At 37.6% G+C, this 18,339-nt stretch overlaps 1 protein-coding gene across 7 annotated transcripts in view; it reads left to right on the top strand.

Moving 5' to 3' along the window:
• Window positions 1–401: 401 nt before the first annotated feature.
• eml5 (echinoderm microtubule associated protein like 5) overlaps window positions 402–18,339 on the top strand; it is a 59,555-nt gene continuing 41,617 nt past the window's right edge. For 4 of the 7 annotated variants that reach the window (XM_015386887.1, XM_015386886.1, XM_015386884.1 and 1 more), the window contains exons 1-3: window positions 403–874; window positions 11,811–11,970; window positions 17,643–17,741. In XM_015386887.1, the coding sequence (XP_015242373.1) occupies window positions 678–874; window positions 11,811–11,970; window positions 17,643–17,741 (456 nt within the window). In that variant the 5' untranslated portion in view covers window positions 403–677. Of the gene's footprint in view, window positions 875–11,810; window positions 11,971–17,642; window positions 17,742–18,339 lie in introns of all 7 variants that reach the window. The other 3 variants (XM_015386882.1, XM_015386885.1, XM_015386888.1) reach the window with 2 other exon arrangements.

Below are 18,339 nucleotides of genomic sequence, written 5' to 3'. Positions count from 1 at the left end.
TATATATATATATATATATATATATATATATGCAATCTGAGTGGTTTGGTTGGTTTGTTTCTGAAAATTAAATTACTTCAAAAGTGAAGTCTCCTCTCCTCTTCACGTGGTGTGTTATCATCCAATGGAAAAGCAGAGAAGAAAAAACAACAACAGCAATTATGATAATGCTGTCTTTCCCTTTTAGAGTTGCCCTTTTTGATTTTTCTAAAATGTTCCCTTTTTTTGATCTGCAAAGACTTTTCCTTTTCGATTTGCTGATCTTTCGGCCTTTTTATCCAGATTGTGATTGGTTGCTCCGCTATTCCGTCAGCACTGTGGGCGGGGCTTGTGGGAATACAGTACAGCTCCATCTTTGGAGGAACTGACAGGAGCTTTGACCTGTGTCGATGAGAAGCGAAAGCCCGCGACAAAAGAAGTGCGAGGAGAACCTCTCAAAGGAAAACAAAAACGACGTAGAAAATTGTTTCTCAGAGACCATTAATCCGAGTAGCCAAGCAGACTTTTTTAATTTTTGCAAAGCTTGAAAAAATGCCTAATTTCTACACCCGCTGGACTGGTTAAAATCCAGCGGAACTAATGTAACAAGGGGGCTTAAAAATAAATCCTTTTTGGCGAATGACCCTGTATGAGAGAGCCTACGCGACAACATCAGAGAGACACACACTGAGGAAGAGATGGCTGACAGGACTGCTCCCAACTGCCACCTGAGACTGGAGTGGGTGTACGGATACCGGGGACATCAGTGCCGCAACAACCTGTACTACACCGCCGCCAAGGAGATCGTGTATTTCGTCGCGGGTGTAGGAGTTGTGTACAACACCCGAGAGCACAAGCAGAAATTTTATTTGGGGCACAACGATGACATAATCAGGTAGAGTAAAATAAGACATGCCTAAAAAAATGTTGTTTTCTGTACTTCAGCACCACGGACAGCACCAGACTCCCAGCAGTCTGTGCACTGACAGTCTGCTGCTGACATTGTGGAGGCAGGCGTCACCTTGTGCGGTGTAAGATGATATGGAAGCAGCATGTCCAGAAATTGTAAAGCGAGGTGGAATTTTAGGGGCAGACACTTTGAATCATCCACTCTACATCACGCTGCTCCCACCCCATGTGGCAAATGCGCTGGCTGCTTGGTTATCCCGTAATTAAAATCTAAATATCAGAAACCTGAACGCAAAATGTATGAGTGACTTGTGAATAAAATGCAGTAGTGAAGTAATTATCACTCATTTTTGATAAAAAAAAAAAAAAAACCCAAAACAATTTTCTTTATTTCATTAGATGTAAGATCTAGTAGTAATTTATTCCTTTAGGGGTAGAGACATACATCAAAAAAATGACAAAAACAGTAGTGTGTATCTTTGCATGATTTGCCAATTTACAAGTAACTTAACTTACTTATGTACTGGTACATGATGAATATATTACATATATAGGTACCTATATATAGGTACATATAAATATATATAAATTTATATATATATATATATATATATGTATATATATATATATATATATATACATAAATGTACACACACATACATATATATATATACTGCTACGTGATGTATACATTACATATATAGGTATATATATATATATATATAGTTAACTAACTATATATATGTATATGTATATTCATGACTATATGTATATATATATTTATGTATATGTAAATCCCTTTTGTTATCCCACATTAACCCATCCCCTTGATGAGCAGTGGGCTGCCATTGTGTTGCATGTGGGGAGCAGTGTGGGGTTAAGGGTCTCACTCAGCAACCCACAGGGGAGGCTGTGGGGATCGAACCGGATACTTGCAACCTTCTTAGAACACAAGTGCACAGCTCTAATCACTAGGCCCACACTTCCAGCTATATATATATATATATATAAATATATGTATGTACTGTATATGTTGATAGAATAGGATTTGTTTAAAAGAGTATAAAAACTTGGCCAAATTGAAAACTATTTTATTGTTTAAATGATGCAATTACTAGTTTTCAAAAATGTCATTTTACACACTTTTTCTGCATTGGCCTTGATAAATGAACTGTCTTTAGGACCTCATGATGACATGATGACTTGTGTGTGCAGTGGTTGGCCTGGAGATGACAAGCTTCATAAAATGTGCCGGTTGTCAGCTGGGCTTATGCTTCATTATTAATCACACAATAGAGAGACAGTAACCGCCAGTTGCCCTGTGCCTGGTCAAGTTCAGCAAGGAGAGCCCTGAGTTAGAGTTCCTTGGAAAAGCTTTCATATCATTTGAACATTTACAGTACTCCTCTTTGTCTGCTGGTACTTTTGAAATTGTGATGATTTCTTTGGAATTAATCTAGGCTAATATACCAACAGAATGTAGCACATAATTGTAATGGTTTTCAGATTACTTTACTGGTACAAATTTGACGACCTTATTCCTCCAGTGCATCCAGTTGCCATCTAAATGCAGCAGTTTGTCAATGGTGTCCACTGGTGTTTAATTTATACTTAGTATGCATACAGCTGCTCTGTAAAGGCCTCAGAGGTTTTGTTAGAGAACATTAGTGAACAAACAGGATTACAAGGGCCAATGGACATAGGACATAGTTTGGGTTGAAAGTTGGAGAGAAGGTTAATGCAGGACTAGGATATATAATATCGCAAGCTGTAAACATCTTATGGGGTATTTTGTTTTCATAAGAATATTGTACAACAGCACAGCCAGGAAGATGTGGCTACCCAGCCAAATAGAAAGGATGAGCAGGGAGAATGTTAATCAGAGAAACAGTTAAGAGGCCAATGGTCAATCTGAAGCAGCCTGAGATACCCACATATCCTGATTTTGAATCTGTTAGCAGAATGGCCAGTCGCTGTGCACTCCACAAGTCAGGCGTTTATTGATGAGTCCCAACATGTGAGCCCCTGTTGCAAGAGAGCCATAACAAATAGTTTAATATTTGCTAAAAGCAATGCTGAACACATTGGAGAGGGTAACATAAGAACTGTAAAAACTCAGTGGTTTTGCACCATGGTGAAACATGCGGGAAAGATAAGCTAATCAATCTTGATTGAAAGATGGACTGATCTAAATACAGAGTGGTCAGAGGCAAATACCTGTTAGAGACTGTATAATACCGAGAAAGAGGTTCATCTCCTTGCAGAGAAAAACTATTCTAAACCTCCTGCTAACTATTTTGGGAATAATGGGTAGTTATGTGTAAAGCCAGATGGGAAACTTGCATTTGCTCTGAATGGCAGTTCTACAAATAATTGAATTATACATGAATAAGAATACAAACAACACAATTCAGATTTTATTTATAAAGTTATGGATTGTTTTCCTTCCACATCACAATCATGCAAGACTTTCTGATTGTAACATTAAACAACATTATGAAAAACTTATGATTTTTATTCATAATAATTTCTAAAAAACCTGGATTAGTTTCTTTTTGATCATCAGCTAAATTGTACTTTAGATGATCTACTATATTATATAAAATATTCTAAAAGAAAAAAAGAACTTTTTGTTTTATTGGGAAAAATAGAATAAGAATACCGGTAAGTGGTTTAAACATTTCTTTAATCCACATTTAGTAATGATATATGTCTCCAAATAACTAGACATTCCTGCAACATTTTAAAAAGATCTGGATGTTTTTTGTCCAGATATATAAAAGTTTTTCTTCAGATGTTTCTTTTTTTTTTCTATCCAATTGATGCCAGAATATTAATTTACCACAAAGGACCTTTTCCTTGGATAAACGTGATCTCTTGAAACATATTAATAATTATATGGACTTAGTGAAATAATGCCAGCAGACCTGCCTTAATAATATAGCAGACATTGGATCCCATCGCAGCAGAGGTCAGGAGTTCGTGTTTTCCATTCATTTTATCAGCTGGATTTAGTAGTACTACAATGATTATGTCTCCACTACTCAGATGAGATGTTAGAGAAATGGAAAACATGCTTTCCATTCAGATAGATCGACATTGCAGATATGATATATTCTGGTCATTTTTTAATGCTGTCATTCTTTTAATTTTAGGCTTCAAGTTTTCAGTTTCAGTCTTAGTGTTGGATAAGAATATTTTACAGGTCTGTTCCCTGTCCTATTATCCGTTCATCCGTCCATTTGACCATCGTGGAATTATCCATAAACCAACAGCAGAAAATCCCAACATAAATTTGTATTTAAACCCTGAAAATAGGATTTTTACTTTCTGAAGTAATCTCTGCCTTCATAAGCCATGCTCCTTCTCTGGTTATGGAGGAAATGATGAAAAGATTCTTGTTGAAAGAAGAAGAGATGATTTTAATCTCTTTTAAGGTAGCTTTTTGGATCATTGCCAGAAGTTTTTGCCCAAAATATAGTGTGACTAGTGTGGATAACCTTCATTTAAAATAAAAAATTGCAAGGAGTATGAAAAGACTAAAGCTCCAAAATTAATAGTAGTCATAGTATCACAAGAAACCGTATAAATACTAGGAAAAGGTTTTTAGATTGTAATTATTTAGGCAAACATATTACAAAGAGTGTGCACTTACGTTGTGCCTGCCAGTAATATACTGTACTTGGCCAATCAGATGCACACCCATTTTATAGAATAGTGTCTGAGATACTGAAGCATAAGGAGAGAGAACAAAACAGCTGACAAAAGGGAAAAAGGAGGAACACATAGTCCACATCTAGTCGTACACTCATCCTAGGATCAAGTAGAAATCCATATTACCCGATTTATATACAAATTACACAATTAAGACCACTGAGTTATCTCAGCTGTTTCTGTTTGCTCAATGTTTAGTGAGTGGAGCATTTTAAGATGTCAGCCTTGATTTATTTTCTGTTGTGAAACTCCCTAGCCTCCTTAACAGATTGTCAGACAAAAAAAGATGAAAATATTTTTATTGTAAGATTTGTAAACATATTTGGTGTAAGTAGGTATTTAAATACAAGATACTTGCTCAGAATAGTAAATGGAGTTCAGTACAAATTTTTGATTCAAACAACAGTGAAAAGAACAAATGCTCTTTCAGAAGAATGTTTAATAGCTTCAGGCCCACAGTGTTAATGTGTTAGAAATACTGGCTGTTTGGTGTGAAGCTGTTTTGGTCACAAGTATAAGTAGCTTCTTCCTACCTAAATATTTTCTCTTCTTTCCTCTTTTTTAGATAATTTTGAGTAAAGCTGATGAGATAATTTTAAAAGCAACTATAGGGATTCATGAATAAAACATCTCTTAGATTTCCAGGTTTGTGCTGAACAAAATGTACAGGTTAAAAATTTGTTTAAATAAAAATGGAACTGAATCTGATGAGTAAGCGACAGAGTGAAAGGGTGGCGGCCTAGTGGTTAGGGCAATGCGCTTGGAATCCAGAGGTTCTTGTTCATTAACATGCTAGTATTAGTTTGTGTTATAATTTTAGCCAAGGTTACCGTTACCGTTACAATAACAGACAATAGAGGAGTGGCGGCCTAGCGGTTAGGGCAAAGTCCTTGGAATCCTGAGGAGTTAAATGCAGAGAGTTTATTTTGTTGCCCTGTACTTGTGACAGTCTAATAACAATAAAAAGCTGGAAAAAGAAAAAAACGTAGGCGTTGTTGGTCACTATATTTTGCTTGGATGAAATGTGTCACATAAACAGAGTGCATTTCTATTAGGGCTGCAACTAATGATTATTGTACAAATCAATTAATCTGTTGAATATTTTTTTTTTTTTCGATTAGTAATCTGATAGCCTAAGGTTCCTTAAAAAAAAGATTTTTTTACTAAATTAAACCAGGTAAAAACTAAAACTTTTCCTCTTGAGTAGTTCTGGATAGAGATTACTGACTGACTAAAAATATTTTTTATTTTAAATGCAAACTTTTCACATATTTTTTAAAATAATTTTGGTATTATTGCTGCTGTAAGTGAGTTGTTCTGTCACCGAAAGGCATGTTTTAGAGTCTCTACAATCATTTTAACGAATAATCAATTACTAAATTATTAAACTATTATTTCAGTAATTGATTAATCATGTTTAATTGGATTGTTTCAGCCCTAATTTCTATTCAGCCTCCTTTACTTAGGGTCCCACACCCCAGCTCACATTGGAGACAAAATCCTGCTATGGGGATGCATCCCCAATGGGATGGGTTAAATGCAGAGATAAATTTTTCCAATGTGAGAACAATAAAGTTACATTTTTATTACCTTCTTGAATGTTTCTGTGTGTTTTGGAGGTACCTTTTTTTNAACATCTCTTAGATTTCCAGGTTTGTGCTGAACAAAATGTACAGGTTAAAAAATTTGGTTAAATAAAAATGGAACTGAATCTGATGAGTAAGCGAGAGAGTGAAGGGGTGGCGGCCTAGTGGTTAGGGCAATGCGCTTGGAATCCAGAGGTTCTTGTGAGTTGTTCTGTCAGCTAAAGGCATGTTTTAGAGTCTCTACAATAAATTTAACGATTAATCGATTACTAAATTAGTAAACTATTATTTCAATAATTGATTAATCACAATTGATTGGATTGTTTCAGTTCTAATTTCCATTCAGCCTCCTTTACTTAGGGTCCCACACCCCAGCTCACATTGGAGACAAAATCCTGCTATGGGGATGCTTTTCTTCAGCATGAATAGGGAAGCTTGTCAGAGTGAATGGGAGAATCGATTGAACTAAATACAAGGTTTTTCCTAGAAGAATAACTTTTATAGACACCAATAATCTAGTTTCTGGGATGGAAATTCACCTTCCAACAGAACAAGAGCACCTAACATGCAGCAAAAGCCAGAACTGAATGAGACATGCTCTTGCTTTAAATTGTTAGGCTCAAGGTGCGGAAAATTTTTAAATTGATAATTTGGAAAGAGACTAGAAATCTTTGATATTCATAGATGGTCTTCATCCAGTCTGATCAAACATGAGATATTTTGCAGAGAAGAATGGACATTAATATCAATCTGTTAATGTCCAAAGATATTAGAACATACAGTAAAAAAGGTAAATGTATTTAAAGATGGTTTCACAAATTATTATTAGCTTCACAATAAAATTCTTTTAAAGTTTTTTGGTTATGATATGAGAAACTTCCTAAAAGGTATGAGTGGGTGTGAATACTTTTTCTAGACTCAGTACATCTTATACAAATGATGTGGCAGTCCTGAGAGGTTTGGTAGGTGTTAGGATCAAAGTTTTCTATTCATATCCCAAGAGGCAGGAGATTGAGAAGAAAATCAGTAATTTATAAAACGTATGAAAACAGGATAGATGAAAAACAAAGTATATGTTTGAAAAGGGAAAATGCTTCATAAATCCATTAAGGATAATTGAAACCAGGTTAAACTATGCTGTAATACAGAAAAAGGAAGAACAGGAAGAACAATAAGGAGCCCACGTGTCGACTCTAGACAGACGCACTCTGCGCCAAAGGAGTCAACAATAAATGCAATCAAAATTGAAGACCAAAGAAAAGGTAAAATAGCTTTATATGTACTGTATAGAGAGGTACAAGAAAAGCCAGTAGAATATTATATTTTGAAAGTTTTAAACCAACAGAGGAGTGACGGCCTAGTGTCTAGGGCACAGAGCTTGGAACCCTGAGGTTCTAAGTTCGAGCCCCACTCCCACAGACTGCCACTCTGGGTCTCTTAACCCCACACTGCTCCCCGGGTGCCCCACGATGGCAACCCACTGCTCCCCAATGGGATGGGTTAAATGCAGAGATACATTTTTCCAATGCGAGAACAATAAAGTTACATTTTTATTACCTTCTTGAATGTTTCTGTGTGTTTTGGAGGCACCTTTTTTTTTTTTTTTTACCAACATTAACATGAGAAATTCAAATTTGAGATGAGCACCTGACCCATATTTAATCATTGGTTTAAGCTGTAGAATGTAGATCTATCTTTGATGAGGCAGAATAAGATCTGGCTTGTTGAAAACCAGGAAGTCTAAGCTCATGGAATAGTTTAAGATTAGACACCAGATAGGAGCTTGGTCCCTGAAGAGCACATCTGTCCTTTCTTGTTAGGATCCTTTATACTGAGGTACCATTCAGCCCAGCTTTTAGTAGAGTTTATGAAAAAGAATTGGTGCTTGAATGTTTCTCACAGCTTCCCCTTGACAGTTTGAAGGAATGCCAAACTTTATTTCAACATCATTAATGTTTTATGATAATTACAAATTAAATAAGTATATGTATAACTACACAATATATTAGACAATAAAAATCTACGGTAAATTATCTCTTATCCAAAGGGTTAACATTTCTACATATGAACTCAAATATTTACAATGTTTTTTGTCTAATAGCCCTTGGTAGGTAGTAGAAAAGCCTGTTTTTTTTTGTAGTAATCGACAAAGTCCTGGGTATTATTCTGGTTGGATCTTTTTCTATTGGAAACAGTAAACCTTATATAAACTGAATCATCTCCTGCCTCAGATGTGGCTATAAAACATCGCCCTCATATTTCAATAGACATGGGTTCAAGGAAATTCAATAATGCAAGCAACTGCAGCTCAATGGAGGAGCTGTTGGGCAGCAAACTTCGCCCAAAGTTACATTTGTAAGTACGATTTGGTGAATGCAGCTCTTGTGAAAAGCACTTTTAGTGATAACTTTGAGTAAAAAAGCGTTCAAAAAATACGTTCAATTCAATTACCATAAACTATATATATCCTTTCTTTATCTATTCAAATGCTCAGTGTCAAGATCAGTTTGGAAAGCTAAATAAGAATCTGTTTTTTGTTGGAGCCATCAACATGCTCTTCTCTTTTTCCAATCTAACCTGAAGAAAGGCTGTTTATGAGAGGGGAAGATAAAGAATTTGAAGATAGTGATACTGCTTCATCCTTATTGCCAGTGTTGTATAAAGTACTGAAATCTTGGAGTCAAGTAAAAGTATAAGTACCTCTCCAAAATATGACTTTGGTAAAGTCCAAGTCACTGAGTAAAATGTTACTTGAGTAAAAGTCTTAAAGTATCTGAAATTGCTTGTACTTAAGTATAAGAATTACTGTAAAAATAGATGTACTCAAGTAATGTAGCGAAAAGTATAAGTAAAAAGTAAGTGCAGTTTGAATTACATTTTTTTTATATTTTGGTAAACTTTGAAAGTTAAATTAACTTAAAATAATATACACTACCAAGTGTAGGATAAATTTAGACTGGCTTTGCGAAACAGGCGTATCCTATTGGTGTTGATGAAAAAGCCCAGGCAAGACCTGACTTTGTAGTCAGTAGGTGGGGTCAAAACACTTGCGTTTCTCTCGTTCGTTTTTTTTTTTATTTAGTAACTAAACCAAACATTGAAAATGTATCAAAGTAAAAGTATGCAATTAAGTTTGTAATTGTAGTGAAGTAAAAGTTCTCAAAAAAATGTATACTCCTGGAAAGTATAAAGTACTCCAAAATATACAGTACAGTAGTGAAGTATTTTTACTCTGTTACTATACAACACTGCTTACTGCTTAATTCACTGTTTAAGTACAGTTCCTTAACATGATGCCATCATCACCATCCTTCACAGTAATATAGTAGGTATAGTAGTAGTAGGTTTGAAAGGTTTGAAAGCCTAAATATCTTCATTTTCTCCATAGCTGTCATTTAAGCTGCTGATTTTTTAAATGTGGCTCCTTTTTATCAGTGGTAACAGAATGCCATTCCTGAATTTTCTGATCATTTACTTTAATCTAATATAACAGCTGGGTCTAACTACTGACACAGAATTGGGTGTTAAAACTAATCAAAAACTATCCCTAACAAACTAGTTTGTAAATGGATAAAGAGAGACCAACATAAAGGTTTTTTGATTAATACCAACAATTAGTCTACTGTTTCTTATAAGAAGGTTGGTCAAATCTCTGACTGGAAGCTTGTTGTTTTAAACAAAAGGGATTTTGTGTTTTCTTCAACATGCTTGGTTTTGTATCTATTTATTTGCATTAAAACCAAACTTTTAATGCCATTTCTTGTTTCTAAAATTCTTGAATTATTTTTAAAGAAACATATTCCCTTATATGCAGCATCAAGAGCTTAGATTAATATTAAACCTGTTGTGGGTTAACATACTTTAAGTGACAAATCTGGGCCATGAGAATCTCATCATGTTTTAAAGATTAAGTAAAGCTGTTAGTGGTTTTTGATGTCTTCATCACAATTATGAGGAAAACAACTGGTATCTTTTATATGATGCGGGAAAAGCAAAAGTAATCTTTATATACTGTCCATGTTATCATTAGTTTAATTATACATATTTGTTTAAATTTGGATTTTAAAACATATTCGGAAACAGTCATTAATTATGCTGAAAATGTCCCCACTGTTTTTTTGAATTAATCTCAAATACTGTACCCTAAACATGAGAATTCATCCTGAACAGTTGTTATTTATGAATTATGCATCTTTTAAGTCAAGAGATTGGTGCTTACTTTAATTTTGCTCTGTTAAAGTAAAAGTTTTATGTGTCCTTCAACTTTTGTGACGCATATGTGCTTTTTTCACCTTGAAAATCGACCTCCCTAGGCTGTTTATTGGCCCTGAATTTACATCAAAACAGTTCATTTAATTGCTGCAGCATTTGCCTTAGCTACTTTCATGCTAGAGCATTTGGCAGATGGAAGGCAGCCAAGCAGCCATTGCTTATATCAAACAGAAGTGCCGTGGTAACGCGCTGCAGGCTAAGTCATTAGTGATGGCATTTAGCAAGCCCTTCAGATGGAGAAATGTAAGCGAAACAGCGATCTTGTAGCTGTCACTAAGGCTTCTTGTTTAACATGCAGTAACATTGTTATTCTGTGCACATTTAAATGCACTGGGATTAACTAATTAGGGGGGATTTTTATTTAAAATAAGCGTTACCGGTGGATACTGTTGAGTTTTTCAGATTAGATGTGTTTTCAGTGCAGAACCTGCTTGTGTCAAGGATTTTTCTCTTTTGTGTCTATCTGCATCTCGAAAATGCTTCAATGATTTTTTTTTCCTTTTCCTCTGACAGCTATTTTTAGCTTCTTTTGCACTCTGATTATGTAAGGCATAAAAAGTAAAATGAGGAATGTGCCAGGTTGGACAGAGGTTTGAAATAAGTGGAGAAATTAAAAGTCACATCTAAACCACCCCAGCTTTGATAAAAAAGTAACAGCATCCCTAGGATTTGCAAAATGGGGAGCCACCTAATAGAAAACAAAGATTCACACTGAAAATGTGAAGAAAAAACAAAGAGAAGTGGTAAAAAATAGGTGTTTATGTTTGTTAAGCCAGGTCAAAATTTTAGCAAAAAAAAAATTGGGAATTCATGGTTTAAGAATTCTTGGAAAATGAGTGGAGGGGATACGAGTAACAATTAAATACAGTCACCTGTTTCCCAGCAGTAGAATGGGAAAGCTGGTAGGTGGGGGGGAAGTTTGAGTGAATGAGAGTGAAGGATTATGTAACTGTTACAAACATACGGTAGACCAGGTGAAGTGAGGAAAACCCAGATGGGTGACAGAAATAGAAAGGCCTAAATCATGGTTCAAGATACTGACAATAAACAACCAAACAAAATAAGAACGGATCTTGCAGGTTTGCCAGTGCTGCTTTTGTCCTTAAGTAAGCCTTGCTGTGTGTGCATCTGAGCGTGACCGGGTTAATTGAACCATGTCACCTCATCAAGCTGCCCCTGTGATTCCACTTTCAGACCCAGTGCGGACTTAATGTGCTCATCTCAAATCAGTGGTTTCTGCTGGCAGGGTGAATCCCTCGTCTGCCTCCGGCACACGTGCATGCAAGCGAGCAAGCAAGCACGCAAATGGGAAAAGCTCACTTGTTCTCCCTTCTTTGTGCTTCGTTACAGTTTAGCTCTACATCCGGAGCGTGTGCTGGTCGCCACAGGACAAGTTGGCAAAGAGCCTTACATCTGTGTGTGGGACTCCTACACTGTGCAGACTGTGTCCATCCTAAAAGATGTGCATACACATGGCATCGCCTGCCTGGCGTTCGACCTTGAGGGACAGGTAAATTGTGCAAGCTATTACTGCAAGTTTGAAGAACAGTATATTCTAAAGTCCAGTTTGGTTAAATAGTCTTTTCTTTCTTGGTTTAATTTCTTTTTTTTTTTTTCTTTGGGATTTAGTTAAATTTGCTTCTTTTTTTTCACACTGATCTGATCAATTTCAAAGGATTACTCTTTTGAAATGCAATTTATCTGAATGTCGTGTAATAGACCAGGATAGAGCACCACACAATTGTGAAGTAAAAAAGTTAACAAATATATTTTCAAGTTAGCCACAGATTCTCGGTTGGATTAGGACCTAGACTTTGAATGGACACATGAATGAGTTTTAATTAAAGCCATTAAATAACTGTTCTGGCTACATGTTTAGGTCCACTGTCCTGCTGTCAGGAGAATTTTCAACCCAATATTACACTTTTAGCAGTTTCTAACAGGTTTCCTTCAAGGAGTGACACTTTATTAACTTCATTAAGCTTTACAAACATTTGGACAGGCTTTTCTGTCCCAGTTTAAGAAAACTGCGTCATCCTGACCCTGCCACTGTGTTTTCAGTACAGAGACTTGCTGCTCTGGATTACGTCCAGTATTAGCCTTTATTCCATAGAGGCTGAAAAGTCAACAGATCTGGACTCTTTACACAACATTTACTGGTTTTATTTTATCATTTAGGAGTATGAATGTAACGGAAATGAAAAAAATGCAGCATAGTTTTCAAATACTCATTGTTTTATTTATTAAAAACCACATCATTTTTCCTTTACAACTCACAATCTTAGATATGTAGTTTTGGTCAGTTAAGCTACAGTCTTATGAAAAACATTCAGGCTTAATTTTGCAACGACCATATGTAGAAATGTACTTGTACTTGCACTCATTGTCTTCCGCTTCGTCTGGGAGTGGGTCACAGGGCCAGCAGTGCCAGCAGAGACTACCAGACTTCCTACTTTGCAGACACCTCCTCAGCTTTGCTGAGGGAAGCCCAAACCTCTCCCAAATGACGAAGCTCCTCACCCTATCTCTAAGGAAGTGCCCAGCCAATCTGCAAAGAAAGCTAATTTCCGACACTTGTATCCGGTATCTCGTTCTTTTTTCATTTTCATGAGCGTGTCTTTTCTCAGCTCTATTTTCACCACCACAGACTGATCCGTCTATCAATCTCCTACCTCATTCTTCCCTCACTTGTGAACTGGACCCCCAAGATACTCAAACTTATCTCAGAGATGGGGGACCTGGAGTCAACAAGTCATCTCTATGTCATGTATTTTTTCTACTCAGCCACTGAACCAGGTGAATCCAATCTGCAAAGTTTAAACAAGTTTGGACTCGAAAACTCGTCTTCGACAATCAGCCAGATTCTCCCCTCAAGCACTCTGACATAAGCCCTCCCAGGGAGGCTAAGAAATGTTATCCCCCTATAGTTGGAATACACCCTTCTATCCCCGTTCTAATGCTACGTTCAGACCGGACGCTGCAAAAGCAGCAAAATCGCGTCTGCTGCTTCATTTTTGCTGCTTGTACCAGTGAGTTCTGACACGCGGCTGAAGCAGCTTTGCTGCTCTGGCTGCGCGGTGCAAAAGTGGCTCTGACGCGCGTTGGGCGGAGCTTCACTATCCTTTCTCTGCCTTGCAGCTATATTTGCTGTGATCAGTGGGAATAAAGTAGTTTTAATATGTTTTTAAGTGAGAAAATACACCTGAAAACTTCATCAGTGCAGTCAGTTCATCCAGATTACATTCCTGCCTCCCAATGTTATTTCTGTCGGAGCCGCTCAGACCCCCACATACCAGCAGTGCGCCGACAGAAGGAATCCCTTCATCAGCAGCCTCTGGCCGGGTCGCCTCCTCGCGGTTTACCGCGGCGGCTGGTAGGTGTTTTTCATCTAAATAATCCGATCTGCAGGCAGCAGGATAATAAAAGTGAACATATTCTGCCGGCAGATGTATATATTTTAAGTTAATTATGCGTTAATAAACTGTTTAAGAGGAGTAATCAGAGCGGTCTGTGTCATCAGCGCTGTGTCTGTCTCCCAGCCAGCTCCCAGATCAGCTTCTCTGATTGGTTGACGCGGCGCGTCGAGCAGCAAAAATTAAATTTTTCCATCTCGAGCAGCAACGCGTTTGCGGCGCGTCACGCGCGTCAGATGCTTAAACGCGCCCGACGCGCTGCTTCAGCTGCTCAGACGCGCTGCGCCTGCTGCTCAAAACGCGCCGCGGGACCTTTTGCTGTGCCTTGACGTGCGTCAACCATTGACTTTGCATATAAACTCGCTGCTTCTGTCGCGCCAGCTGCCCCCGGTGTGAACGCAGCATAATGCAGATGACCACGTCCCCAGTTTGCCAATCAAAAGGGTCTATCCCTGACCTTCATGTGATGTTGGAGAAGAATGCCAGCCATGACAGATTGATAACATCCATAGCTCTAAGGTACTGAGGGTGTATCTCGTCCACCCCCAAAGCCTTGCCACCCTGGAGTTTTTTGACCACCTCGGTGAATTCAGCCTGGGTGATAAGCAAATCTGGCCCCCCAGCAAGTTTTCCTGAAAAAGATCACTTGGGACAAACTCTTTAAATAACACTTCATAACTTATATGTATTAAATAATAATGAGGCATGACAAAAGATTTTGATAGAATTTTTAATCTTACTCAGATCAGAGAAGTTGCTTAGAGTTACAGAAGGCAGCTGCTTACCCCCGGGCTCACTTTTCGGGAAGTGGCCCAGTTTAACAGTTAAAGAAGCATTTTATACAACTCCACTCTGCCATATCATCACATTTTACACCATACATGTTTGCAGATTAGGAGACATCCATGGCCTCAGCCTTATATAAAATTATAACACTTTTTTCTTAGCTGACAAAGAACCATGACTGAAAAAGATCTGTTCTGTAGAAATTGCAACATGGCTCAAAAAGTCTGTAGGTCAGTGTGGAAACCTGGAAAAAACTGTTTTACAGCTCACTGTACAAATATTTTAAGACGCAGAAAGAAATTGAGAGCTAAGAAAAAGTCTCATTCTTGGATAATCCAACCTAGACATTGAAAATCTGCCATGTTTCTTTTGGATGAAATTTTTGTCCTTACTGAGGATACCTTCCTATCACAGGACCTCATCTGAGAAGCGCATGTTCACAAACCGGTCTCAAATCTCGCAGTGCTTGGCTTACTACAAATACCTTAGCCAAGTCACATTAGCAACTGCCAGTTAGATCCTTGGTTTAAGGAAAATGTACTACCAATACAAACATATCTAAACTCTAAACTTTAACAGGCTGGTATTTCTTTCTCATCATGGGAGTGTACATTTACGAGCCACTTTATGACACCTGCCCAACTGCTCGTTAAACTTCTGCAAACTTCTAATCAGCCAATCAGATGTCAGCATTTCAATGCATTAAGGCATGTAGACATGGTGAAGATAATGCAGTTCAAACTGAGCATCAGGATGGGGATAAAAGGTGATTTAAGTGACTTTTGAATGTGGCATGGTCCATCTTTAGGGTTTATAGAGCATGGTCTGAAAACAGAAAATATCCAGTGAGCGGCCATTCTGTGGAAACAAATTCCTTGTTGATGCCACAGGTCAGAGGAGAATAGCCAGACTGGTTGGAACTGATAGAAAGGCAACAGTAACTCAAATAACCCTTTGTTACAATAGATGTATGCAGAAGAGCATCTCTAAACCCATAACATGTCAAACCTTGAGGCTGATGGGCTACAGCAGCAAAGGACCACTCCTGTCACCTAAGAACATAAAACTGAGGCTACAATTTGGACAGGCTCACTAAACTGGACAAAAGAAGTTTGGAAAACTCTCTGATAAGTCTTGATTTCTTCTGCAACATTCAGAGGGTAGGGTCAGATTTTAGCGTCAGAATTAATCCATTCTGCTTTGTATCAACGATTCAGTCTTGTGGTGTCACAGTGTGCCAAGGGATACATTATTGGCACACTTTGGGCCCCTTAATACCATTTTAGCATTAGGTCAATGCCACAGACTACCTGAGTATTGTTGACCATGCCCATCCCATTATGACCACAGTGTACCCATCTTCTGATGGCTCTTTCCAGCACGAAACCAAGTTTTGTCATAAAGCGCAAATCATCTCAGATGGGTTTTTTGAGCATGACTGTGAGTTCTCTGTACTCAAATGGCCTCCACGGTTACTAGATCTCAATCCAATAGTCCAGCTTTGGGATGTGGAATGAGGGAGTCACATCATGGATAAGCTGCCGACAAATCTAAAGCAGCTGCATGATGCTGTCATGTCAATATGGGCCACACTCTCTTAGGAATGTGTTCAGTACCTTGTTGAATCGATACAATGAAGGATTAAGGCAGTTCTGAAGACATCGTGGTACTTGTGGGGTTTACCTGATAAAGTGGCTGTAAAGTGTCGGTAAGTGCTTTCTCGTGACTTGTGCTCAAGTGTTTATCTGACAAATATCAGTTGTGCACTCTACAACTCTAGACTTTGGGGAAATTAGCAAGGACACTAATGTTGTAAAAAAGTAAAACAAAACAACATCTGTTTGTACTTTACTACAAACCATCCAGAGGATACAGCAGACGTTGAAAAAGGTTTTTTTTCAATCATGTTGGATGGGAGCCACAATCAAGAGTACAATTTCTGGAAAAAAAGCACACAAAAAAAACTTACTGTGCACATCAACCTTTGCATAACTTCCCTACTGCTAAGCATCATTGTGCCAACAGTATTTTGTGGTGATGTTTTTCTGACCTGGGCAGTCAATATATATAAAGTTCATTTAAACCGAAAAAAGAGGGCAATGACGAAAGAAACCTATTAGAGGCTTCAAAAGAGACTAATAGTTTTAGCTTCTAGCATATAACATCTTAAACATATGTTAAATGCAATGAAAGCTACAAGGTAATGCTTTAAATCAGACACTTACCAAAATAAATGTGCAGTTATAGCAAACGGTTCTACCAAATATTGGCTTAGAGAGCTGAAAGAACTTACATGTACCCATTAGGTTGGTTCGATCCAAATTCTTCTTTGCTCTAATAAGCAAAATGTCTAAAAATAACTAAAATCAATGTATGCTCACTTTAATATCACAGTTTTTATGAAACACTACAAATGTAAGGGAAACGTGTTAGTATTCATTTTTCTGCATCATCAAAACCTATAATTTTGCAGCCATGAATATAAATAAAAACATAAGTCTATTTCTCTGACAAGCTGTTGTGATAAATCAGCTGACTGAAGATTCGTAAATCCAGACAACTTACTCACCATCCACATTAGTTTATTGGAATTAACCCCTGCTCCCCATAGCACTGACTGCTAAAATACATCTCAAGACCTTCCAAATGCCTTACCAGACACTTCTATAGTCAGCTGAACATTGACTCTGCAGAGGATTAAAGAGGGCATTCCTTAACATGTGAAGTAAGCTACAGAGGAAGGATTTCCATGAGCTGCTTTCTCCTCTTCTGCTCCACTTATGCTGCCTACTCAGTCAGCTGTAGGTGTGTCCTCTGGCAAAAAATGCTTAAATGTGCTCCATAGAACTGCCAGAGGCTGGACAACTGTTCTGTAGTCATTATTAGCTTCTTAATGTGATTAGTCAGACTGCACTGAAAGTTTGCAGTAATCTGTGTTAGAAAGCAGACAGTATTTTCATTTATTTCTGTGCCCTCTTTGCAGTGCCTGGTGTCTGTGGGATTGGACTCAAAAAACACAATCTGTGTGTGGGACTGGAGAAGAGGGAAGGTGCTGGCAGCTGCTCCTGGTCACACAGACAGGGTAAATACTTTCATCCTATTTATTCTTCATCACATTTTAAAAGAACCAATACTGAAGTTTTGCCTCTCTCTTCAAAATATATGCTGCATAGCCACCTGTGTGCTCTAATTAACAAGGTTTTTTTTTTGGTTGGGTCCAAAATGCAACCCATTTTCGCATTTAAAGCTAAAACATAAATTTAACTAAATACATTTTAGCAATTAAAAGTGAAAATCATCTACTAAGCTAAAGTAGAGTCTGCATTCAATAATGTGGTAGCATAAGCTAGAATGATGTTATCTTACAGGAGCTAATATTAATGATAATTAATAATTGAACTTTATTAATGTCTCACTGGACAAATTCCCCTTTGAATTTAATCCATCCTCTTAGGGAGCAGTGGGCTGCCATTTTGCGGGTTAAGGGTCTTACTCAGGGACCTAGAGTGGCAGTCTCTGGGAGTGGCGCCTGAAATCAGAACCTCTGGATTCCAAGCTCTATGCCCTAACCACGAGGCCGCAACTCCCCTATTATCTGGTGTGCTAATGGAAACCTATATGCATTACTTGGCAAAAATCATAACATAAACAAATACTAGGATGTTAATGAACAATAACTA

The sequence above is a fragment of the Cyprinodon variegatus genome, unplaced genomic scaffold (genome assembly GCF_000732505.1).
Source record: "Cyprinodon variegatus isolate N-32 unplaced genomic scaffold, C_variegatus-1.0 Scaffold379, whole genome shotgun sequence".
Taxonomy (NCBI): domain Eukaryota; kingdom Metazoa; phylum Chordata; class Actinopteri; order Cyprinodontiformes; family Cyprinodontidae; genus Cyprinodon; species Cyprinodon variegatus.
Note: the sequence above shows the minus strand (reverse complement) of the source record. Positions and strands in the feature narration are given on the sequence as shown.